The sequence below is a fragment of the Rhamphochromis sp. 'chilingali' genome (assembly GCF_963969265.1).
Source record: "Rhamphochromis sp. 'chilingali' genome assembly, chromosome: 4".
NCBI lineage: Eukaryota > Metazoa > Chordata > Actinopteri > Cichliformes > Cichlidae > Rhamphochromis > Rhamphochromis sp. 'chilingali'.
In genome coordinates this window covers 18490980-18508818 of record NC_137948.1, presented here as the reverse complement: position 1 = coordinate 18508818, position 17839 = coordinate 18490980, and the positions used below count along the sequence as shown (strand labels likewise).

Here is a 17839-nt window from a genome sequence, read left to right as displayed (position 1 = left end):
CCGATTTGAGCTTCAGCAGGTTATCTTGCGTCTTCATGCTTAAATAAACGGAGTTGCTGTCATTTGATTGGCTGATTAGAATGAAAGAGCAGGTGGACAGGTGTACCTTACAAAGATGCCTGTCAGCGCTTATTATCTAGCAAATAATAGCAGCCAAGGAAGCAGTTAATAAAAAAATGAGTTGAAGAGAAGAATGTCCATACCTTTGTTTAATTAAGTTTATTCCTTTACATACATCTGCTCATGAGTCATGTATATACATTTTCTGTCTCTCAGACACACACGCACACATACGACCACTCAAGATTATATAAAAAGGACTCATTTTTTGTGCAGGATTTCATCACAGTCAGATCTACATCGGAACATTTGCTTCTGCAAACATCATGCACACACACCACAAATATGCATACGGCCCTATGCCTCGCTTTACACAGAACAGTTCAAAGTATAGAAAAGTGACAGATGAACCGACAGGCAAACCAGCAGTAATCAAGTGAATTTGGGTCTTTTAACATAAAAAGGCTAAATCTGTTTTTTGTTGGTGCATGTGCTTCCTTCACTTTCTAAATAGAAAGACCACAGAAATGTTATAAAGGTTATTCTTTTTTTTCCTCAGGGATATTTCCAAATCTTCAACTGCATCGTTTAGCAATTACTCAAAGTAACGTGTGACGCGTGTACTATATGCGACACCCTGGTGTAACAGTGAGATTTTGCTACATTTTGGGGCTTTTCAAAATCTAGTGCAATCCCCTGAGTGTGATCCATGCAATCACCAGACCTCAGTGAACAAAAACTAAGTGGCTTAGCTCAAATTCTTGACATACATAACCTCATAGTCTTCTTATGCTTTCACAAAGGTGTGTGGAGCAGGGAAAGACAATTATACAATCTACTCAAAAAGGCCTTCTTTCAGATTTCCATCTGTTCCTCTCTTTGTCAATGTCAAACATATGCAAGATATGTGATGTGCTTCACGTTGTGATCTGTGACATGAAACCATTTGTTGAAGTAACCATCATGAAGTAGGATTACAGGCTAAATAACTCACTCAGAAACAAGGCTTCATAATCAACATTTTATAACAAAGTGGACTTCTCTGGAGCTGAAAAATCCTGCTAACATCGAACTGCCACCGGCTGCAGCTCCTCATATGACCACCTGAGGCAGGCTCCTTTTAACCATGTTTGCGGCACTCAAACCTTTTTAGGTTGCTTTTAATGGATTTACGCGAAAAATAATAACTGCCTATTATTTAGCAGTTATTTCTGCTAAATATGGCCTATAAATGCCCCTTGCTTGTCAGGCTAGCTGATAACTATAGATGATATAAAAAATGGACATGGCTCCAAGACCTGAAAAAAAAAATGAAGCCAATGTGGAAGAGCCAATACTTGCACTCAGTTGTGATTAAAAACAAAAACAAAAAAAGAGTTCAGGTTCTATAGAAGTCTTTGGAAAAACTGCAATCAAATTAGACACACTTTACTACTGTACGGAGTGCATTTTGTTACTTCCCTTTGAGGTCTGTTACTGGTGTTCACTAACTTCTGCTGGAAAGAGCGGCATGTTTACATATTAGCAGACTGTGGAGAGTCTGAGCTTTTTTTCTGAAAACAACTGGTTCAAACTGGAAGACAAAAACGCCTCATAGAACAGAGTAGGGCTGAAAACTTCTTTACACATATTAGACCTGCGTCATTTCCTTGTTGATTGTTTGAGTTTCCCCATACTATATTGAACGCCCAAATCCTGCTTCATGACACAGATCACTTGTACCACATAACACCTCACAAGGTGGAACTCTTATTCTTTATGCTCATCTCGAGTAAGTTTACATCTAAAACAGAATATCTGCCTTGTACACATCCACATCCTTTAGACACGAGTAAGCCAAGGTCAGCAGATAATCAACACCTTTACTTGGCCTCTCTTATGTACAAAGCGATTGTGTGCTTTAGTCACGACACAAGACCCCAGAGAGAAATAAAACAACCAAGGCATTCCTTTGCAGTTACACAAAAGATGCTTATTTCATCAATGCACGCTCACATTTATAAATTACTTAAACTAAAAGATTGAAGTACTTTTTTTTCATTACCAAAGAAGAGTATCCTCTGTTTGATTTGTCCAATTTCGGTTATTTTTTTGCTTATGTTTGACACACATAAAAGTTTTGCAAGCATTGTCCGTCTTTTCTTTCAACAAAACAGAAAACAAACCTTCAAATAATAAAAACAAAGAAGAAGAAGAAGAAAAAAAAAAAAAAAAAAAAAAAAAAGCTTTTCTTTAACACCGGTGGCCGTCTCTTCAAGAGTCAGCCCACCACCTGGACACATGTTTAAAACAAACTGCTCCACGTAGCCTGTGTAGCATAAAGACCCATTCATACAGTACAGTCAAAGTGTGTGATTGTCACTGGGTTAGGTTGATGCACAGTGAAGTGACGTGAAAAGAGGCCAGAGGATGCCTGGTATTTGAATAGTGACATTGAGTTCAGCTGTTTTTGCCACTGGCCCAACATGTTCCCGCAGGACCCCCACGTTCCGCTACAGCGTCGATTTGGATGAAGGCTCTTTTGAAGTTCAGTGTTGCTTCCTCTGCCTTTAACAAATCGAAAGCACCAAACCAACTATTACAAATGCACTGGCGTGTACTTTTTGCAGGTGAAGTTGGTGGTGTAACATATGAAAGTGTTTTATTGATTGATATATTTTTTAATCATGGTCTGTCTGTGCCATGTGCTTCGGTTAGGAAACATAAAAATGACAAATTTCCAGTCGTGGCTCCCAGAACTCAATTTGAGAGTCTAGTCTCCAGGTATAGTTCCAAAGATCAAGAAAATTGTCCACGGCTGGTTCTCCCCTCACATCCCATAGGCTGATATAGGTTTGCCCAGCTGGCCAAGGTTCAATGGTGATGTCACCCCCCCCCAAAAAAAAAAAAAAAAAAAAAAAGTATGGGGCTGCTGGATTTGTAAACAAGGCTGTAGATATGTTATAGGGAATGGATCCAAGAGAAAACAGGGAGAATAAATGTCAACATAAATGCTGGAGTATTTAAGGAACTGTAATAATTTGGGAACTTTACAGCCATCATGATTCTGTGACAGCGGCAGACAGCAGAAGAAGTTTCAGATCAGCTGTAGTCAGGCTAGTCCGGTCTGAAGATCGGGACCTTAGGTAGGAATTCTATTAGGATTACCTGCAGGGAATAGAACAAAAGGCTCTCAGTAGTGAGTCAGGGATGTTTCAACAAGATTTAAGTCTTAAGATTTAGGCTGTGCTGAGCCGACCCGAGTAGGTATTGATGGAAAAAAAACTCACTTCACTTGGAGAGGTTTGGCCACAGCGTTTATATCAAAACAGCCACCATCTCACATCTAACTGGGTCACAGATGCAAACCTGTGCAAGCCCATTTGTTTACTTCTGAGTGCCAACTTAACTAAGCAGATCGTGCTAAAGTTACTTTTTCTGAAATACAAAAAAACCCCCAAAAAACAAGCAGGCTGCCCGTGGCTATACGCAAAACTAGGGCTGCTCAATTAATCGAATTTTAATCACGATTACGATCTGGGCTTTCAACGATCATTAAAAATGACGGAGCCGATTATTAGCCCCTCCCTCATTTATCCGCGACACCTTAAAGGCCGGTCCGTGAAAATATTGTCGGGCATAAACCGGTCCGTGGCGCAAAAAAGGTTGGAGACCGCTGATTAAGAGGACCCGAGGGAAGCTCGGAAAGCTAAGCAGAAGTTATTTGGAGAGGAGAGTGACTGCCGTTGGTTGAAAAGAGAGGTTAAAAACAACTTCAGTGGTGTTGCACACTATTTTATATTATTTTTTAAAGTCATTGTTAACCCTTTAAAGCCGGTCAGAGCAGCACGCTCCGTTTTGTGTAACTATTTTTAAATCCCTGTAGAACCGGAACCGTGTAAGCTAGCGCAATAACCCGGAGGAGTTGTACTTACATCTGATGCCATCAGCTTGTCCTCGGTCACGGTTTCCTTCCACATATGCAAAAACTGCATAAAAAGCGGTTGCAGGAACAAAAACATAATATTCCAGAAACAGCTTTGCCAATCCGATCAGCTGTTCGTAACACTTCCCACAGTGAAACAGACGTCAGCGCGAACTATCACATGTCCGCCATTTCCTGCCCGAAACCGGAAGTGATGTCATTTTCGCGGAAATTGTAGTTTTTTACTTGTAGGCCTTAAAAGCCTATACTGGTCATGTTTGACTTTTCTGAATAGTTTCTGAGATGCTTAGAACTCGAATTGCACAGCTGGAAATAGTTTATTTTGATGCACCTGCTGTTTTCTTTGCAAATTTGCATCATAGGATTGTTTTTTCGTTTTTCCTGCAGTATATAAAAATTGGTGTATCTCCAAAATAAAACTATGAAGACACTCAAAATAAATTTCCTGTTGTTGTAAAGTATTTTTTGCAACTTTTTTGTATTTAAAGTTTTGAGGGATAAGCCTCTTAAATTTCTCCAAGCAGAAATATATGTAAAAAAAACAAAAACGATTTTCAATTTTTTTTGTAGTTTATTGCACTTTTTTGCAATTAATGTAGTTACTATGGACTTAATGCATACATATTATTAAAATATGGTCTATAATAGTTGTATAGCAACTTGAAATGCTCCCACAAATGGCACTACAACATGTAAAAAAATAATATAAGCTCTGGCGGACTTGGTTCTATAGTAGGTCTTAAAGGGTTAAATAAATATCGTCAAATAATCGAGATCTCAATTTCAGTGAAAATAATCGTGATTATCATTTTTGCCATAATCGAGCAGCCCTACGCAAAACTATGAAAAAGAGGAACTGGCTGATGGATAAATGGCTATTGTGTTACCATTATGAGGAAGCCAGATATATTAACAGATAACAACCACAGAATATTACATTTTGTGTATCTTTACAAGAATCAATATGCTGCGTTTATATTTAGAGGACCATGTCAGTCTCTTCTAAACACAATTAAACTGGCACAGAATCAGATGAAGTAGCTGAAAGCTGGCTGGATAAACAACATCTGTATATAAAAGCCCAGACACCATGACACAAAATTGCTAATGTTAGTAATAAGAAACGCTAATACTAGTAGGTTAAACTAATTTGTAATATTTTGTTAATGCACAACAAAAGACAAGGTGGTACACAACCACTAGCCAGGGCTGTGGATTGCAGGAGCCCCATTTACTCGACAACTAAATATACTCAATTAAAAAGTTGTTGTTTTTTTTCTACCCCTTTCTTTTGGACTGAGCAACAATGCGCTACACTAATCGATCAAAGACACGCAAGCATACACTGCAGATACAATAACTGCCTAACATCTGCGCTCAAAAAGGTTGGAGATATGATACTTTTCCATGGTGCAGCGATAAACCTGTAACTACATGAACAACCACAAACCAACCCTCGGCACAATTTATCATCTGAAATAGTACCTCTTGAGTTAAAATCAGCAGCTTTTTAACGCAATCTGGTAGTGGGTGTAACACCTAGTATACTTTCTTTAACTGTACTGGGATAATTGCACCACTGAAAAGAGCTAATACTTACATATTCCATCATGTTGTTGGTTTCACACTTCCTTTTGCTTAGTCTCCAATGCAAACACAACTACACAGAAACAGTGATTATAGAAGATTAGATAAGTTTCATCAACCCACACATTTCAAATGATGCCTTCATTGCTTACCTTGTGGTAAAGTCTGCTGTTTTCCCACTCCAAAAGTTTCTCTATAGATCTTCTTGTCTGGAAAAAGATATTAGATGATACTGTTGTGAAAAAACGGCCTCATATCAACTTAGGGCACAACATTTTTTGTTGTGTTCACTGTGATGCTGCAACAAATGCGTAACATTTTCAAACTGTGGGACGAAGTGAATGGGCATCTCACCCTTTTGCTGAGGCAGATGACGGGCCACAAACTGAAGCCCAGTGTGCAACAGCAGCAAAGACAACCACACAGAAGCCACCGCACATTCACCGGGAGCGTCTTTCTTAGGCAGCTGTTCACACGATTGATACTGGCTTTGAATTCCTCTGGTGCCACCTAAGGGAAGCACACAGTATTACTTTTATTATTAAAAGTATGTATATTCACACTTTTAGCACCATTAAATGTGGATCAAATATCTGTATTTCGTACAAAAAAAAAAAAAAAAGAGGAAAGAAATTAATTTAAATGACGCACTCCATGTTGATTCTGATCTAAATCCCACGGTCATGGTTTGCTTTCAATAAAAACAACACACTCACCTTTCCTGTAAGTGCTGAAGGAAATTCTGACTCGAATTTGTTACTGAGTCCAAACCTGAAAGTAGGTAAAAAATTACATTTTTACTTACAACATTAAAGATGAAACTGTATCAGACATGAACCACTATTAGAGATTTAATATACTTTTAGTGCAGAAATTAAAAATCACATCACAACATCTTTCTGAGACCCACAGCAAAGAGAAGCTATTTACTTTATCAGAACAAAAATAATTATTTTATAATTCATCTAAAACATTCAAAGATAATGTATAATACACAGTTCAAACATCCCATACATCTGTGTACTATCACACAGACCTGCTTATTTAGCTTCTGTCACTGTTAATTTTGAATTACACAAACAAATCTAATGTTCAACGCAAAGAGCAGCGTAGTGTAAAACACTGTGAGAATGAATGTGAGGCACTGTTAAATTAAAGAAACAGTACCAGTAGGTTAAACTCCCCAAAACAGTAAGGACACAGATTTATGTTTGGAGGTAACTCAACTGTAAGCTCATTTCCACCCAACTAAACTGGACATTTAAAAAAAAAAAACCCAACTTTTAAATCCACAAATGTAAATTGGCTGAAATACGGAGGTATATTTATCCATTCAAGGCACAAAACTTTAACAAACTGCAACCTTTATCCCTTTCCCGTCTTTATTCTTAGTATTTGTACGCTTGATACGCTTCCTTTTTTTTTTTTTTTTTTGAAGAGACAAGGTAAGATAAGCGGAAAAAACAAGTTAAGCGTATACTTGTTTGGAAAAAAGCTCTACTCTCAGTACAGTCAACTACTTAAGAATACAATTTCTTTACTCAAGATATGGTAGGTTATTACTAGCTTTAATTGTGAGAATACCTATTTACGGACACAGTACTGTCTTGTGTTGTAATGATCGGTATAAACAGCTCTGAAAGTCTGTACTTAACTTCAGAAAAATGAAACCAGTGATGGGAACACGTTGTCACAACTTGACAATAGCTACAATAAAAAAATCTCAAGAAAGGTCAAATTTATCTGAAGCTAGACCCGATCATTCACTTCTCGGTTAGTTAGCTTGATGCTAAGTTAGAAGCTAACTAGCTAGGCTAAGCCAGACAGCGGCAGCTAACGCAGCTAGCCACCGGTTACCCACGGAAAGCTGTGTTAGCCGCCGCATTTTACTGTAACGTTAAACTGTTTTGTAGACCCCCGTGAGCTCTGTCAGTTCCTTACACAGTTACGTGACCGGACCCTCGCACCACTACCGGGTCCGGAGCGTACTTAAGGAGCTGTTCTTCCGCGGCCCTGTCCTCGTCCTCCTCTTCCTCCTCCTCCTCTTCGTAGATCTCATCAAAGTCCTCCATCATCGCACGACTCGGCCTCGCGCTTCCCGGGACAGACACCGGGAGAGACACGATGCCGACAAACAGCGAAACCTTAAAGAGAAATAGGACAAAAAGTATCGGGGAAGACGGCCACAAAAATATCGAGCAGTCCCGGAGACGATACAGTTTCACATCGTTCTGAGATCTCTGAAACAAAACATCAACATCCGCCGCAGTAACCGTACGACACCGGAAGAGGGACAGACTTCTTTTCAGACTTTTTTTTTAACAAGCCGATTCACAAAACAAGGCTTTGGTGTCGCGTGTAATTCTTATATGTACTGTTTGTTAAATAAAATAAAATAAAATATGATAGCAATCCATTTTGTTTGGATGCACTTTTCATAGAGGTGTAATTGAGGAATGGACAGATGTACAGAAAAACACCAAGAACAGCACAATTCACAGTTAAACAACGAAGGCCACTATATGAAATAACAATATATAAAATATGTAAAACTAATTCGAGAAATATTTGTAAACAAGTATTCAATTACAGCTCTCTGCAATGTACTAACCCAGGAAGATGGATATCTGTAAAAATCCCAGGTCATTCCACAGATAGATGTTTCTGAAGGCATCTATCTGTGGAATGACATTTACTGCTGTCTAGTGATACTGATATTCCACAGCACATTTTATTTAAAAAATCAGAGTTATCACAATTTGACGCACTGATGCGTGTGAGAGGTTCAAATGGCAAAAAATATTTGTCTCATTTGCTCAGTAAAACAAAGGGAGAACTGAAGTATTGCATTAAGTTTCCTTCATGCTCTTTGAGCTGAGTTATTATTATTTATAGTTTTCATAATTATTGACTGTAGCATGTAATCACTGGCAGTTTTATGTCATTTTAAAAACCTTTATAAACTATTGAGCTTTTCAGTCGGTGTTTCACAGTCTAATATGGTGTCTTGATGCATACTCAATCTCCCAACTATTTAGGAGTCTTGCATGTTGTTATATGAAGATTATTCAAGTATCTTAAACTTGTACAAATACTTGTGGTAAAGAAAAAAGTGCATCTCTTCACTTTGAGCAGAAGGCGCAGAGGTGTGAATGATAGCTAGAGGATGGGCAGTTAAAACCGGAAGCTGAGCAAAGTCTTTTTCAAAATATGACTTGAATGTCGTTGGTTAAATCTTAGAACATACATGTTTTTACTAAAATAAATTAGAGGGAAACTTATTTTGAAAGTTTTACCGAGAAGTTTTCTTATTACCCATGCTAGCCGCCCTGATTCATACCTAGCTAGATGTTTGTACAGTAAGTTAATTTGGTGTGCTTTTTATCGATATATTGCATCACAGACTGCACGCCATTTCTATCCATCAAAAAGGAAACATCCTGAGAAAGTCACAGAAGCCTTCGGCTCGAAACATCCCGGAAATGGCACTTCTTCCTCTTTAGGAAGTGAAGACATCGATGAAGCAGTTCGGCAAGTCTTGCTCAACTTCTATTTAGCTCATTAATCGTGGATATCCTGAGTTGGATGATAAAATGGCTCTCACTGAGCATATTAAGATGATCTGCAAAATTATCAAAGATATTGTTCCAGCTTTCACCAGCGGGATTGTCACAGTGAGCATCATATCGTGTGTTTTATTTGCAATCCAAACATGTTTGAGCTTAAAACAAGGCATCTTCAGCATCGGCGCAAGTGTTTTTCAAAACGGACACCTATACTGCATCCTGATGTTTCCCTTTTACCACCGAACCTTTGCTCAGCTTCTTCTGAACATCACAACTTTGGTGTTTCTCAGCGGGAGCTTGGAGAAAGGTGTGGGGACGGTCCGTTTCCTCTTTCTGTTCCTCCTGCTGTCCTCGATCATAGGCTTGTTTTACAGCTTCATGGATCTCCTGCAGGAGGACGGCTTCCAGGGTCACACTGAGGGGTTGGTTCCCGTCACTCTTGCCTCTGTGGCTATAACTACCATGCACACAAAGATGACTAAAGCCTTTCTATGTGGAGTGAGTTTTCCCACTATGGCCCTTCCTTGGGTGTTCCTTGTCATCACCACTGCTCTGGTCCCTCACTGTGTGCTGCCCTGTAATGTGATTGCCATCCTGGTTGGGGTGATGTACGGTAAAGGATGGGTCTCTTTTCTGGACATGTCTGAGGCAAAGGCTGGAGTTCTGGAGAAGTTGTTGCCTTTCAGGCTGTTCAGGACCGTCAGCGGTGATATGTTCATCCCAGCTTCCTCCGAGGACAGGAAGAAGACCTTGCTTCCACAGATCAATCCCACACCTGGGTCTTACCCAGTGCAAGCTTATGCTCCATTACCCACTGCCAACACTGCTGCCATGACTTATGAAGGCTGGCCACACCAGGCGAGTCCCACACCACCTCTTAGTCTTCATGGACATGTTGCAGGACACAGCTCTGGACACTTTTCACCACAGAGTTTCGACCACAGCTGCAACCACAGTCACAGCCATGGCCACGGTCACAGTCATGGTCATAGCCATGGTCATAGCCATGGCCATAAGAGCGGAGGATCACTGTTACAAGAGTAGATATTTTCAGATGAGTTTGCCTTGGCAAGGATCCACTTATGAAGGCTTATCCTATATAAAAGCTACTCAGTTTTTATCATCTATAAGATCCTGCAGCATCTCAGCACTGATTGTTTCTGCCTGCTTGTATAATTAATTGTAGTTTTTTTTTTTTTGAAAGTTCAAATATTTCTGGTGACTTGTCATTTTTAAAAATTCCAATTTTCTATATTTTTATTCCTACTAATTAAAAATTAAATAAAAACCTTCTAATCTCTTTCTTACAAATTGGAAACCAGAATTGATGCACAGAAGTAACAATACAGACCATGCAGTTAATACAGACCCTAATAGGGCTGTATTAACTGCATGGTCAACCCATAAGAAAAATGACAATCAAGTATAACTAATAACCAGTGTGCAGTGTTGTTGGAGCAGTCATGTTTTCCCAGTATTTCTTAAAATATTCCAATCTTTTTATGGTAGTATTAAAAAACTTATTTTATTAGACCACCAAATTCAACTATTTATGTTCCTGGTAAGAAATGCATGTAAATAATTGCAACTTGGCATCAAGAAAGCAATAATGTGCTTTACCAGTTTTTGTAAAAGTACATCTGAAAATTCATGGATAACTATATTTTAGCATTAAATATATTTTGATTAAAAGTGTTTGCACATACTGGTGGAATAACCAAATAACACCAAATATGATTTTTATGCCAGTGCTATTAATTTATGGGAGCTGCTGCGTAATCCTTACGCTAGTTGGTGATCTAGTAAAATTGCTAAGCACTGTATCTTTCTATTTTTCTTTTTTTGTCTGATTATCTGAATTTGGTGTCAGCAGGATGTACTCCACTTTCTGTGTTGCATCTAGACAAACAGTCCAAACAAATTTCACTGATTAGGTTTAGAGAGTGGTTTCCTTGGTGGTTTTGGTCCATTTCTCTGCAAGTTAAATTGTCATATTTATGCCTAAATTAAAGGCCTCTGTGATGAGTAAAACAGAAGTTTCTCTTTCACTATTAAACTCCCTGTTGTACTTGCACCATGGTATTAAACATGATGCAATTACAACAGTGCTTAAATCATTGTAACAACTGCAGGTTAGGAAAGCGTCTTAAACTCTGGATGCAAGTTCAAACAAGTCAAATGCACCTCCAGGGTTTTTTGTTTTGAACCTTTGCCTTTATCCTAGTTAATAGAAAATTTTTTGATAAAGTCACATTAGTGTGAAAACACAGAGCACCAAGACCTGAAACTGTTTGGTTTTATTAATACTTAAAAGACAAAATTATCATAATCTTGTACATCATGAAAAGTGACCACTGAAAAGCCCGTGTCCTGTACAATAAGTGACACTCGAATACTGATCACATCTTATTTTCACCAAAGGACTCATTCCTCCCAAGCGTCTCCATAGATGTTCTTCTTCACTGTACAGAGACAGAAGGAGAAATGCAAATTATTTTACAAATTACTTAAAAGACAGGCTGTACTTGCAAATCGACCTCTATCTATCCACCACCATTTTTTAAGGAAATTATCCTAGTCCTCCTGTAAGGTGCAATCCACACTGCATCTTGAATTATAATAAAAGGCAGTAATGAGGTCAAATTTCTCCCTCCCTACTATTTGTTTCCATGCCAGTTGCTCCTCTGCTTGTTCACGATATAGATGCAGGCGCATCACAGGAATAGGATTCTGCTGCCACGACTAAATAAGGTTTTCTTCTTTGATGGACTTCCAGACATTTGGTTTTGTACATTTTACTTCCTTGAATTCTATAAGATTTTTTTTTCTCTCAGCTGTTGCTATAATTTAATTATTGTGTCATTTAATGCTAACTTACAGACATTGTCAGAATTATAGACTATGAAGCAACTCCTTTAACAGCTAACTTTGAACCTCTGTAAGACACCACTTTAGAGACACAAATATACAGTTCTATAATGTTGGTTATCTTCCATCTAGTTTGGCCAAGGAAGGAAAAAAAAAAAAGTATATATCAAGTTCTATATATGCCTTAGCAGTAACCACCTACCATCTTTCTTGGGTCTTTCTGGCTCTTTTGCAGGTGGTGTTTTGAGCAATGCGTCAGCTTTCTGAGTGAGTGTGACCTCATAGTTCTCTCTGTTTTTGAGCCTCAGGTCCTCATAGAGGATAGACTTCCTCTTGGGCTCCTCCTCTTCCACATATGACTGGACTGAAATTTACAGGGCAAAAGATGGGATTTAAAAAAAAAAAAGTTCATTTCTACTGGAAAGTTTTGTTGAAATGTTTGGATGATTAAATTAACTCAGTCTGTGAATTCAGTGGACACCTTTTGCAACTTACATGTTTAATCTCAGTAAGAATACAAGTTACAATATAACATTTGCAAAAAAGTAGTTTGATGCTTTATACACTGATTACTTTTTAGAATGAGAGGATTAAAAATAGTATTTTGCAAAGAGGTATGTTTGGAGGTGTGAAGGGGAGACTTTTAAACCCAAGAACACTGTATCATCAAGCATGGGGGTGGTAGTTTATGATCTGCAGCTGTTTTGGTGCCAGTGGTACATTATACAAAGTGGAAAGAATAATGAAGAAGGGCCACGTCTTAATGCATGCTCAATAATCCACGTAAGGAAATCTGAAATCTCAAAAAAGTTGATTTTGTTCATCTGGACGCAGCTACTTCCTAATTCTTCAAATTCACCTAAAATCAGCAGACGAACGATTGAAACTTGGACACAACTGAGTGTTCCAACAGGACAATGATCTCAGTACTTTAAAACTGACTTTGCAATAGATAAAGCAGGTTGCCATTAAGCTGGAGTTGCCTTCAGAAAGCTTAGACCTTAAAGTCTATTAAAAAATTTTGGAGTATGCTCAAAAAGTCAGACCTGTACCACAAAATCAACAGATTTAAATTAACCAAGAAATCCAGCCAGCACTATGCCAGAAGCTTGTTGATGACTACCAGAAGCATATGGCTAAGGTGCAACTTGCTAAGGGACATATAACAAAATATCAAGGGAGATATGTGTATCTATTTTTGAGCCTGTGTGGATTAGAGAACATCCAAAGTAAATTCAAATTTGTGCAACCAACTCTTGTTTTGTTTTGTTTAAAAAAAAAAAAGTAATTTCAGATGTATGCCGAACAAGAAAAACTAGTAAATGCTGGACTTTGATGACCACCTAACTGTAACAAGTGAAAAGGATAGAAAAGGTCTTTCCTTTTCACTGGTAGCACTTTTCTATTCTTGCTGCAAGCAAAATTCAGAGAGCACTTTATCAATACAATATTAACACTCGTGGAAAATTAACTGAAGACGGCTAGTGGGAGCCGCAAACTCCTTGCAAAAAAAGAGAACAGGAAGCTTTGGCCCCAGGACTTTCTTTTGGTGAGCTACTGTGGAGAACTCAATTGTGAATAACCCACATATTGCCCGTTTGGAATACCTGGAGCAGTAAAGTCATCTCCTCTGTCCATCTGTGCTGGTGGGTCTGGACTGTAGCCATATCCATAATCTTTGCTGTAGGTGTGGCTCGAGGCTTCTGCAGGCTGGAATATGGGTTCAAAAGACTGAGAGTCTGGGTCACCCAACTCTGACTGAGGACCCTGGGATCTGTAAAGAAGGGGACAAAATGCTAAAGGCAATGCTGCTGACAGTTAATCTCAACAGGCCAGCATTTAATTAAGTGTATGTGATACTCACTTCAGTGGAGGCAGGCCTGACTTCTGTCTGATAATCTCGCCAAGAGGAGAGTTCTCCAGCCTCTTGAATTTTTCCTGACATGTTTTCATATATGACAGTTTTCCAGCCAGGTAGCCACAGAAACCAGCAACTGTAGGGTCAAACACAGTCAAAAAAAAAAGAAACGAGAAAACAACACAAACTGAGTTTAACAGAGAGGTTTTTCTTATTCTACTCAGTAAATACAGGGCAAGTGTGTGTATGTGTGTATCCCACATATTTAACACTTATAAACTTACAGGCAACTTTGGGTAAAGATCCAAATCTTGGAGATGCAGACAGAGCCCCTGCAAATTTAACACATTCATGTCAACTTGAGTATCAACATGTGACAATGTTCATTTAACTGATATTGTGCCGATTCCAGTACAGCAGGGATGTTAAACACATGGCCCTGGGGCCAGAATGATCTCGTCCCTCTGGATGCTTTAGAAAATGTGAAAATTACAAAGGAGAGCATAAATTTCAACATTTCACTGTGCTTTCTGTCAGTTTTAGAGCCATCTTACAAACAGAAATATCAGCAACCCATCAACAGCTCTGTCCTTGCCAGTCCCCAAGACTCCATAGAGGAAGTGGGTGAGAGCAGGATGTTAACCATGCTAATGTTCATTATGGACATTAGCATGGTCCACATCCACAGTCTCTTACCCCCTGCATGAGACTGTGGATGCCCTGAGCAGGTCCTTCAGCAGTAGACTGTTACAGACACTGTGTAGGAACGAGCACTATCGCAAGTCCTTCATCCCAACAGCAGTCAGAGTGTACAATGTAGACACAGAAAAAACACCATCTAAAAATACTTGTGTATAAATATAATGTCTAATTTACTTTTTCTTTCTGACCCTTGTAACAAGGGAATTTCCACAGTGTGGAATTAGTAAAGTATCTATAATTATAGATTTTTTTTTAAAATTATTGTTAATACTCCATTAATTAGCAGAAGTTCAAGTTTTTCACTATGTTCTTTAGAAATCAATGTTTTGTGGTAAAATTCGATCAAATTTATCTGTAAAATAAAAAACAAAGCTACATTTCTTTCTAAACATTTAAGACCAAAGTGACACGCCAATTCACTCCCACATATTTTCTTTATAAATTGTTTTCATAAGACTTCTCTTACGTCTTCAGAGTGAAAGAAAGAGGAACACTTTATAATACGTATGACTGATCTGTCCTATTGAAAACCAGATTGGACTGCTCTGAATGTGGCCCACTGTGTAAAATGAGTTTGACACCCCTGCTCCACAGTATGAACAACATTACCTCTGGCCACTAGGGCTTGGGTAATAGCCATGCTGATCACAGAGAAGGGCACCGCTGTGGAGAAATCATAATGATGTCAGTGTAAACACGACGGAGTCACAACAAACAACATTTTCACATCCTAAACCATCAAGCTGGCGTGCACGGGAAACTTACACCTGTAAAAAAAGCTCTCCTGGTTGCACTCTCTCAACACTCTCCTCTCTTCTTCTGTGGGGATGTAGTCAATGTTCAGCGGCGTCTGCAGGTTAACGCAAACACCTTACTGTTAGTTAACAGCCGCTAGAAGTCATAGAAATCCATGCAAACGTATCCATCTTCAAATTACTGAAATTAAAACGGAGGGCAACAAAGCACACACCCCTCTCCATAAAACTGCGCGTGCAGTTCATCCAAAGTCACTGCCAGCTACCGTAAGCTAACGTGTTAGCATCTAAATTAGTGCGTGTTTATCTCCATGTTTTACCTGCGCCGGTTGGTGCTGCCGCTCGCCCGGGAAACCTGTAGTGGAGGACGACATACTGACGATAATGTCCAAGCTTCCTGACACCTCAAAGCATGTGAACTAACATAGTATAAGCCACTCGGCGTACTGACTTGTCTAGAGTTTGGTACAATGTCATTGCTACAGATTGGTTGACATTAACCCGGAAGTTAAAGGAAAGTTGCATTTGTTTAGCTAACAAAAAAGGAGAAAAGAAAGCCTGTTAATCTCAGTTTTACTGCTGGAATGTAATCTCCCATGAACATGATTCCAAATAATAAAAAATAAACATCGTTGCAATTGTATTACTTTAAAACATCAGAAAGCGCTCTCAACTGGGTCTTTTATTTTGGAAAAAAAAAGGCTGTTAGAGCGGTACTAATGTTGTCAACCCGCTCCCTCTAGTGGAGGTGAACTATTTTCTGTCACTTTCCGGTTCACATCTTCATATTATGCAAACTATTTAATTGTTTTCATAATCATAACTGCCTTATTGTGTGGCTATTGGTTTGCTGGTAAGAAGAATACATTTTTTTAGAGCCACACGCCCAAAGAGATCCGATACTAATGAGAATTATTAGAACAATAGTTTCTTGCCTGTCAAATAGTGTAATCTTGGACATTTGTCATAGAGTCGGTTAAAGACGGCTAAAGACTCTATGACTCTACTTTATTACTAGTAGTCTGATTACTAGTAATAAAGTAGTAATCAGACTACTAGTAATAAAGTAGCTGAAGATACAATTTAAAAAGGGTTCTTTGCTAAGTTGTCTGTTATGTGTAGACACAACACTGTTCCATCTCTTAAATTGCACAGCCTTTTCATGAACAAATCATTCATAGGTCAGTATTAAGTGACTTAAGAAACAAAAAGCATTCCTGTGAAAATAGCCAGGTGCAAGTACTTTGATTTAATATAAACAAAAAAGCAGCCATTGTCTTTTAAAAGACCTTGATAAAACTGAAGAAGCATTTCTCAAGAACATTTTAAAAACATGACAGGAAAGTCTGGCTGCTAGAAAGCAAAATGAGGGGTGACTCAAGATGTTTGCACAGTTTGTCACATAATCATATATGTCTCATCATATTACATTTTACAATACTGCAACTTTTATAATATACATTATGCATGCTACGTAATATTTCAATTGAATAACACATTACATTTTACTATAATTTTGTCCATGTTGTGCTGATTATTTAGACTTTACAGACAGCAAAATACTTTCCAGAGTTGCACAACTAATTTTTCTGTACTTCGTTAGTGATGTATCAGTTTAGGAACCATTAATGGCAACTTGATTTTCATTAAAAATAATATACAGGGCCACAAATGGGTGATAAGAGCCAAATTGTGCAGTGCTGTAATATCATGGTATAGTGCCTAGATGATGCTGTTGCACTTGTAAACTGAAAAAGACTTTGCCTCACATCCTCCTGAGAACCAGCCTATTAATTTATGTCCTCTTTAATGGACAATTGTTTTTGTTCTATGTCTTTGGACATATTTGAGCTACCATAATAAGCCCCGTTGTGTTCAAAAGAGAAAATCCTGGCTTTTCCAATGATATCTCATGTGTTTGGGTGGCCTCTTTCATCTCCAAATAGGCGGGACATCACAAAAGAAGTTCAACTAAAACATAATTGTTTACTTGGTTTTCAGAAGGACATGCCATGTAGAGGCACATATATGCATCAAAGGTCTTTTAATGCTTCTATTAAGGAGAAGATCAAGCCTGTGAATCTTTTTATCCTAAGCATGTTCAAAATAAGTACAGCAGAAGAGAGACCACAATCAATAAAAGTAAAAGAAAACTAAAAGACAATGTCAGTTGTATCCTTTGTCACCTTAGTTATCTTCCATTTGGTTTTACTGCATGGCAGGAGATGCAAGGCTAAAGGGTATATGTGCCTTAACTGTGTTGGTGTGCGATGGAGGTGCTCCTGTTTAGGGGTAAGGCCAAACTGGAATGCTAAGGCATAATCAGCCAATTAGAACTGTAGCTGGGGAGTTGTAATTTGTGGGCTTTTGGGACAACCAGACGGGCACCTCAGTGCACTGGGTTGCAGAGGGGCACAGCGTGGCTTCTGGGACAATCAATACTGGCAACGGTTTCATTAGGTCACTGCAGAGTTACTTGAGCTAACCACACTGTTACATAACTGGGCCACCCAAGTAG

The 17839-nt window shown here is 38.6% G+C and overlaps 3 protein-coding genes across 4 annotated transcripts; 1 reads left to right on the top strand and 2 right to left on the bottom strand.

The window, feature by feature from the left end:
• Nucleotides 1-201: 201 nt before the first annotated feature.
• On the bottom strand, nt 202-7864 carry chic2 (cysteine-rich hydrophobic domain 2). 2 transcript variants are annotated; one of them, XM_080879485.1, is made up of 6 exons: nt 7562-7864; nt 6289-6343; nt 5927-6082; nt 5725-5781; nt 5586-5645; nt 202-3207 (listed from the first exon to the last, which is right to left on the bottom strand). In XM_080879485.1, the coding sequence occupies exons 1-6, from the start codon at nt 7645-7647 to the stop codon at nt 3157-3159; spliced, it is 465 nt and encodes a 154-aa protein (XP_080735611.1). In that variant the 5' UTR covers nt 7648-7864; the 3' UTR covers nt 202-3156. The 2 variants fall into 2 exon arrangements, with proteins under 2 accessions (XP_080735611.1, XP_080735610.1); XM_080879484.1 differs by having other exon boundaries at nt 7514-7854.
• Nucleotides 7865-8838: 974 nt separating this feature from the next.
• On the top strand, nt 8839-11281 carry rhbdd2 (rhomboid domain containing 2). Its single transcript, XM_080879481.1, has one exon. The coding sequence runs from the start codon at nt 9166-9168 to the stop codon at nt 10180-10182; it is 1017 nt and encodes a 338-aa protein (XP_080735607.1). The 5' UTR covers nt 8839-9165; the 3' UTR covers nt 10183-11281.
• A 135-nt stretch (nt 11282-11416) lies between these two features.
• Nucleotides 11417-15823, bottom strand: LOC308394885 (OCIA domain-containing protein 1). The gene is made up of 8 exons (XM_080879483.1): nt 15642-15823; nt 15332-15416; nt 15176-15229; nt 14149-14196; nt 13871-14000; nt 13614-13780; nt 12209-12370; nt 11417-11600 (listed from the first exon to the last, which is right to left on the bottom strand). Exons 1-8 carry the CDS (start codon nt 15693-15695, stop codon nt 11563-11565), a joined length of 738 nt encoding a protein of 245 aa, XP_080735609.1. The 5' UTR covers nt 15696-15823; the 3' UTR covers nt 11417-11562.
• Between the last annotated feature and the right edge of the window lie 2016 nt (nt 15824-17839).

What these genes read in the sequence shown, in the direction of transcription:
- chic2 (XM_080879484.1), bottom strand. Translation starts at nt 7,647, where the DNA reads ATGATGGAGGACTTTGATGAGATCTACGAAGAGGAGGAGGAGGAAGAG. An exon ending in GGGTCCGGTCACGTAACTGT is followed by an intron (nt 6,344 to 7,513) that starts GTAAGGAACTGA and finishes ACCTACTTTCAG; the next exon opens with GTTTGGACTCAGTAACAAAT. An exon ending in ACAGCAGACTTTACCACAAG is followed by an intron (nt 5,646 to 5,724) that starts GTAAGCAATGAA and finishes GTTTCTGTGTAG; the next exon opens with TTGTGTTTGCATTGGAGACT.
- rhbdd2 (XM_080879481.1), top strand. Translation starts at nt 9,166, where the DNA reads ATGGCTCTCACTGAGCATATTAAGATGATCTGCAAAATTATCAAAGAT.
- LOC308394885 (XM_080879483.1), bottom strand. Translation starts at nt 15,695, where the DNA reads ATGTCGTCCTCCACTACAGGTTTCCCGGGCGAGCGGCAGCACCAACCG. An exon ending in TCAGGCCTGCCTCCACTGAA is followed by an intron (nt 13,781 to 13,870) that starts GTGAGTATCACA and finishes CCTTCTTTACAG; the next exon opens with ATCCCAGGGTCCTCAGTCAG. An exon ending in AGAAAGACCCAAGAAAGATG is followed by an intron (nt 11,601 to 12,208) that starts GTAGGTGGTTAC and finishes GTCTCTGTACAG; the next exon opens with TGAAGAAGAACATCTATGGA.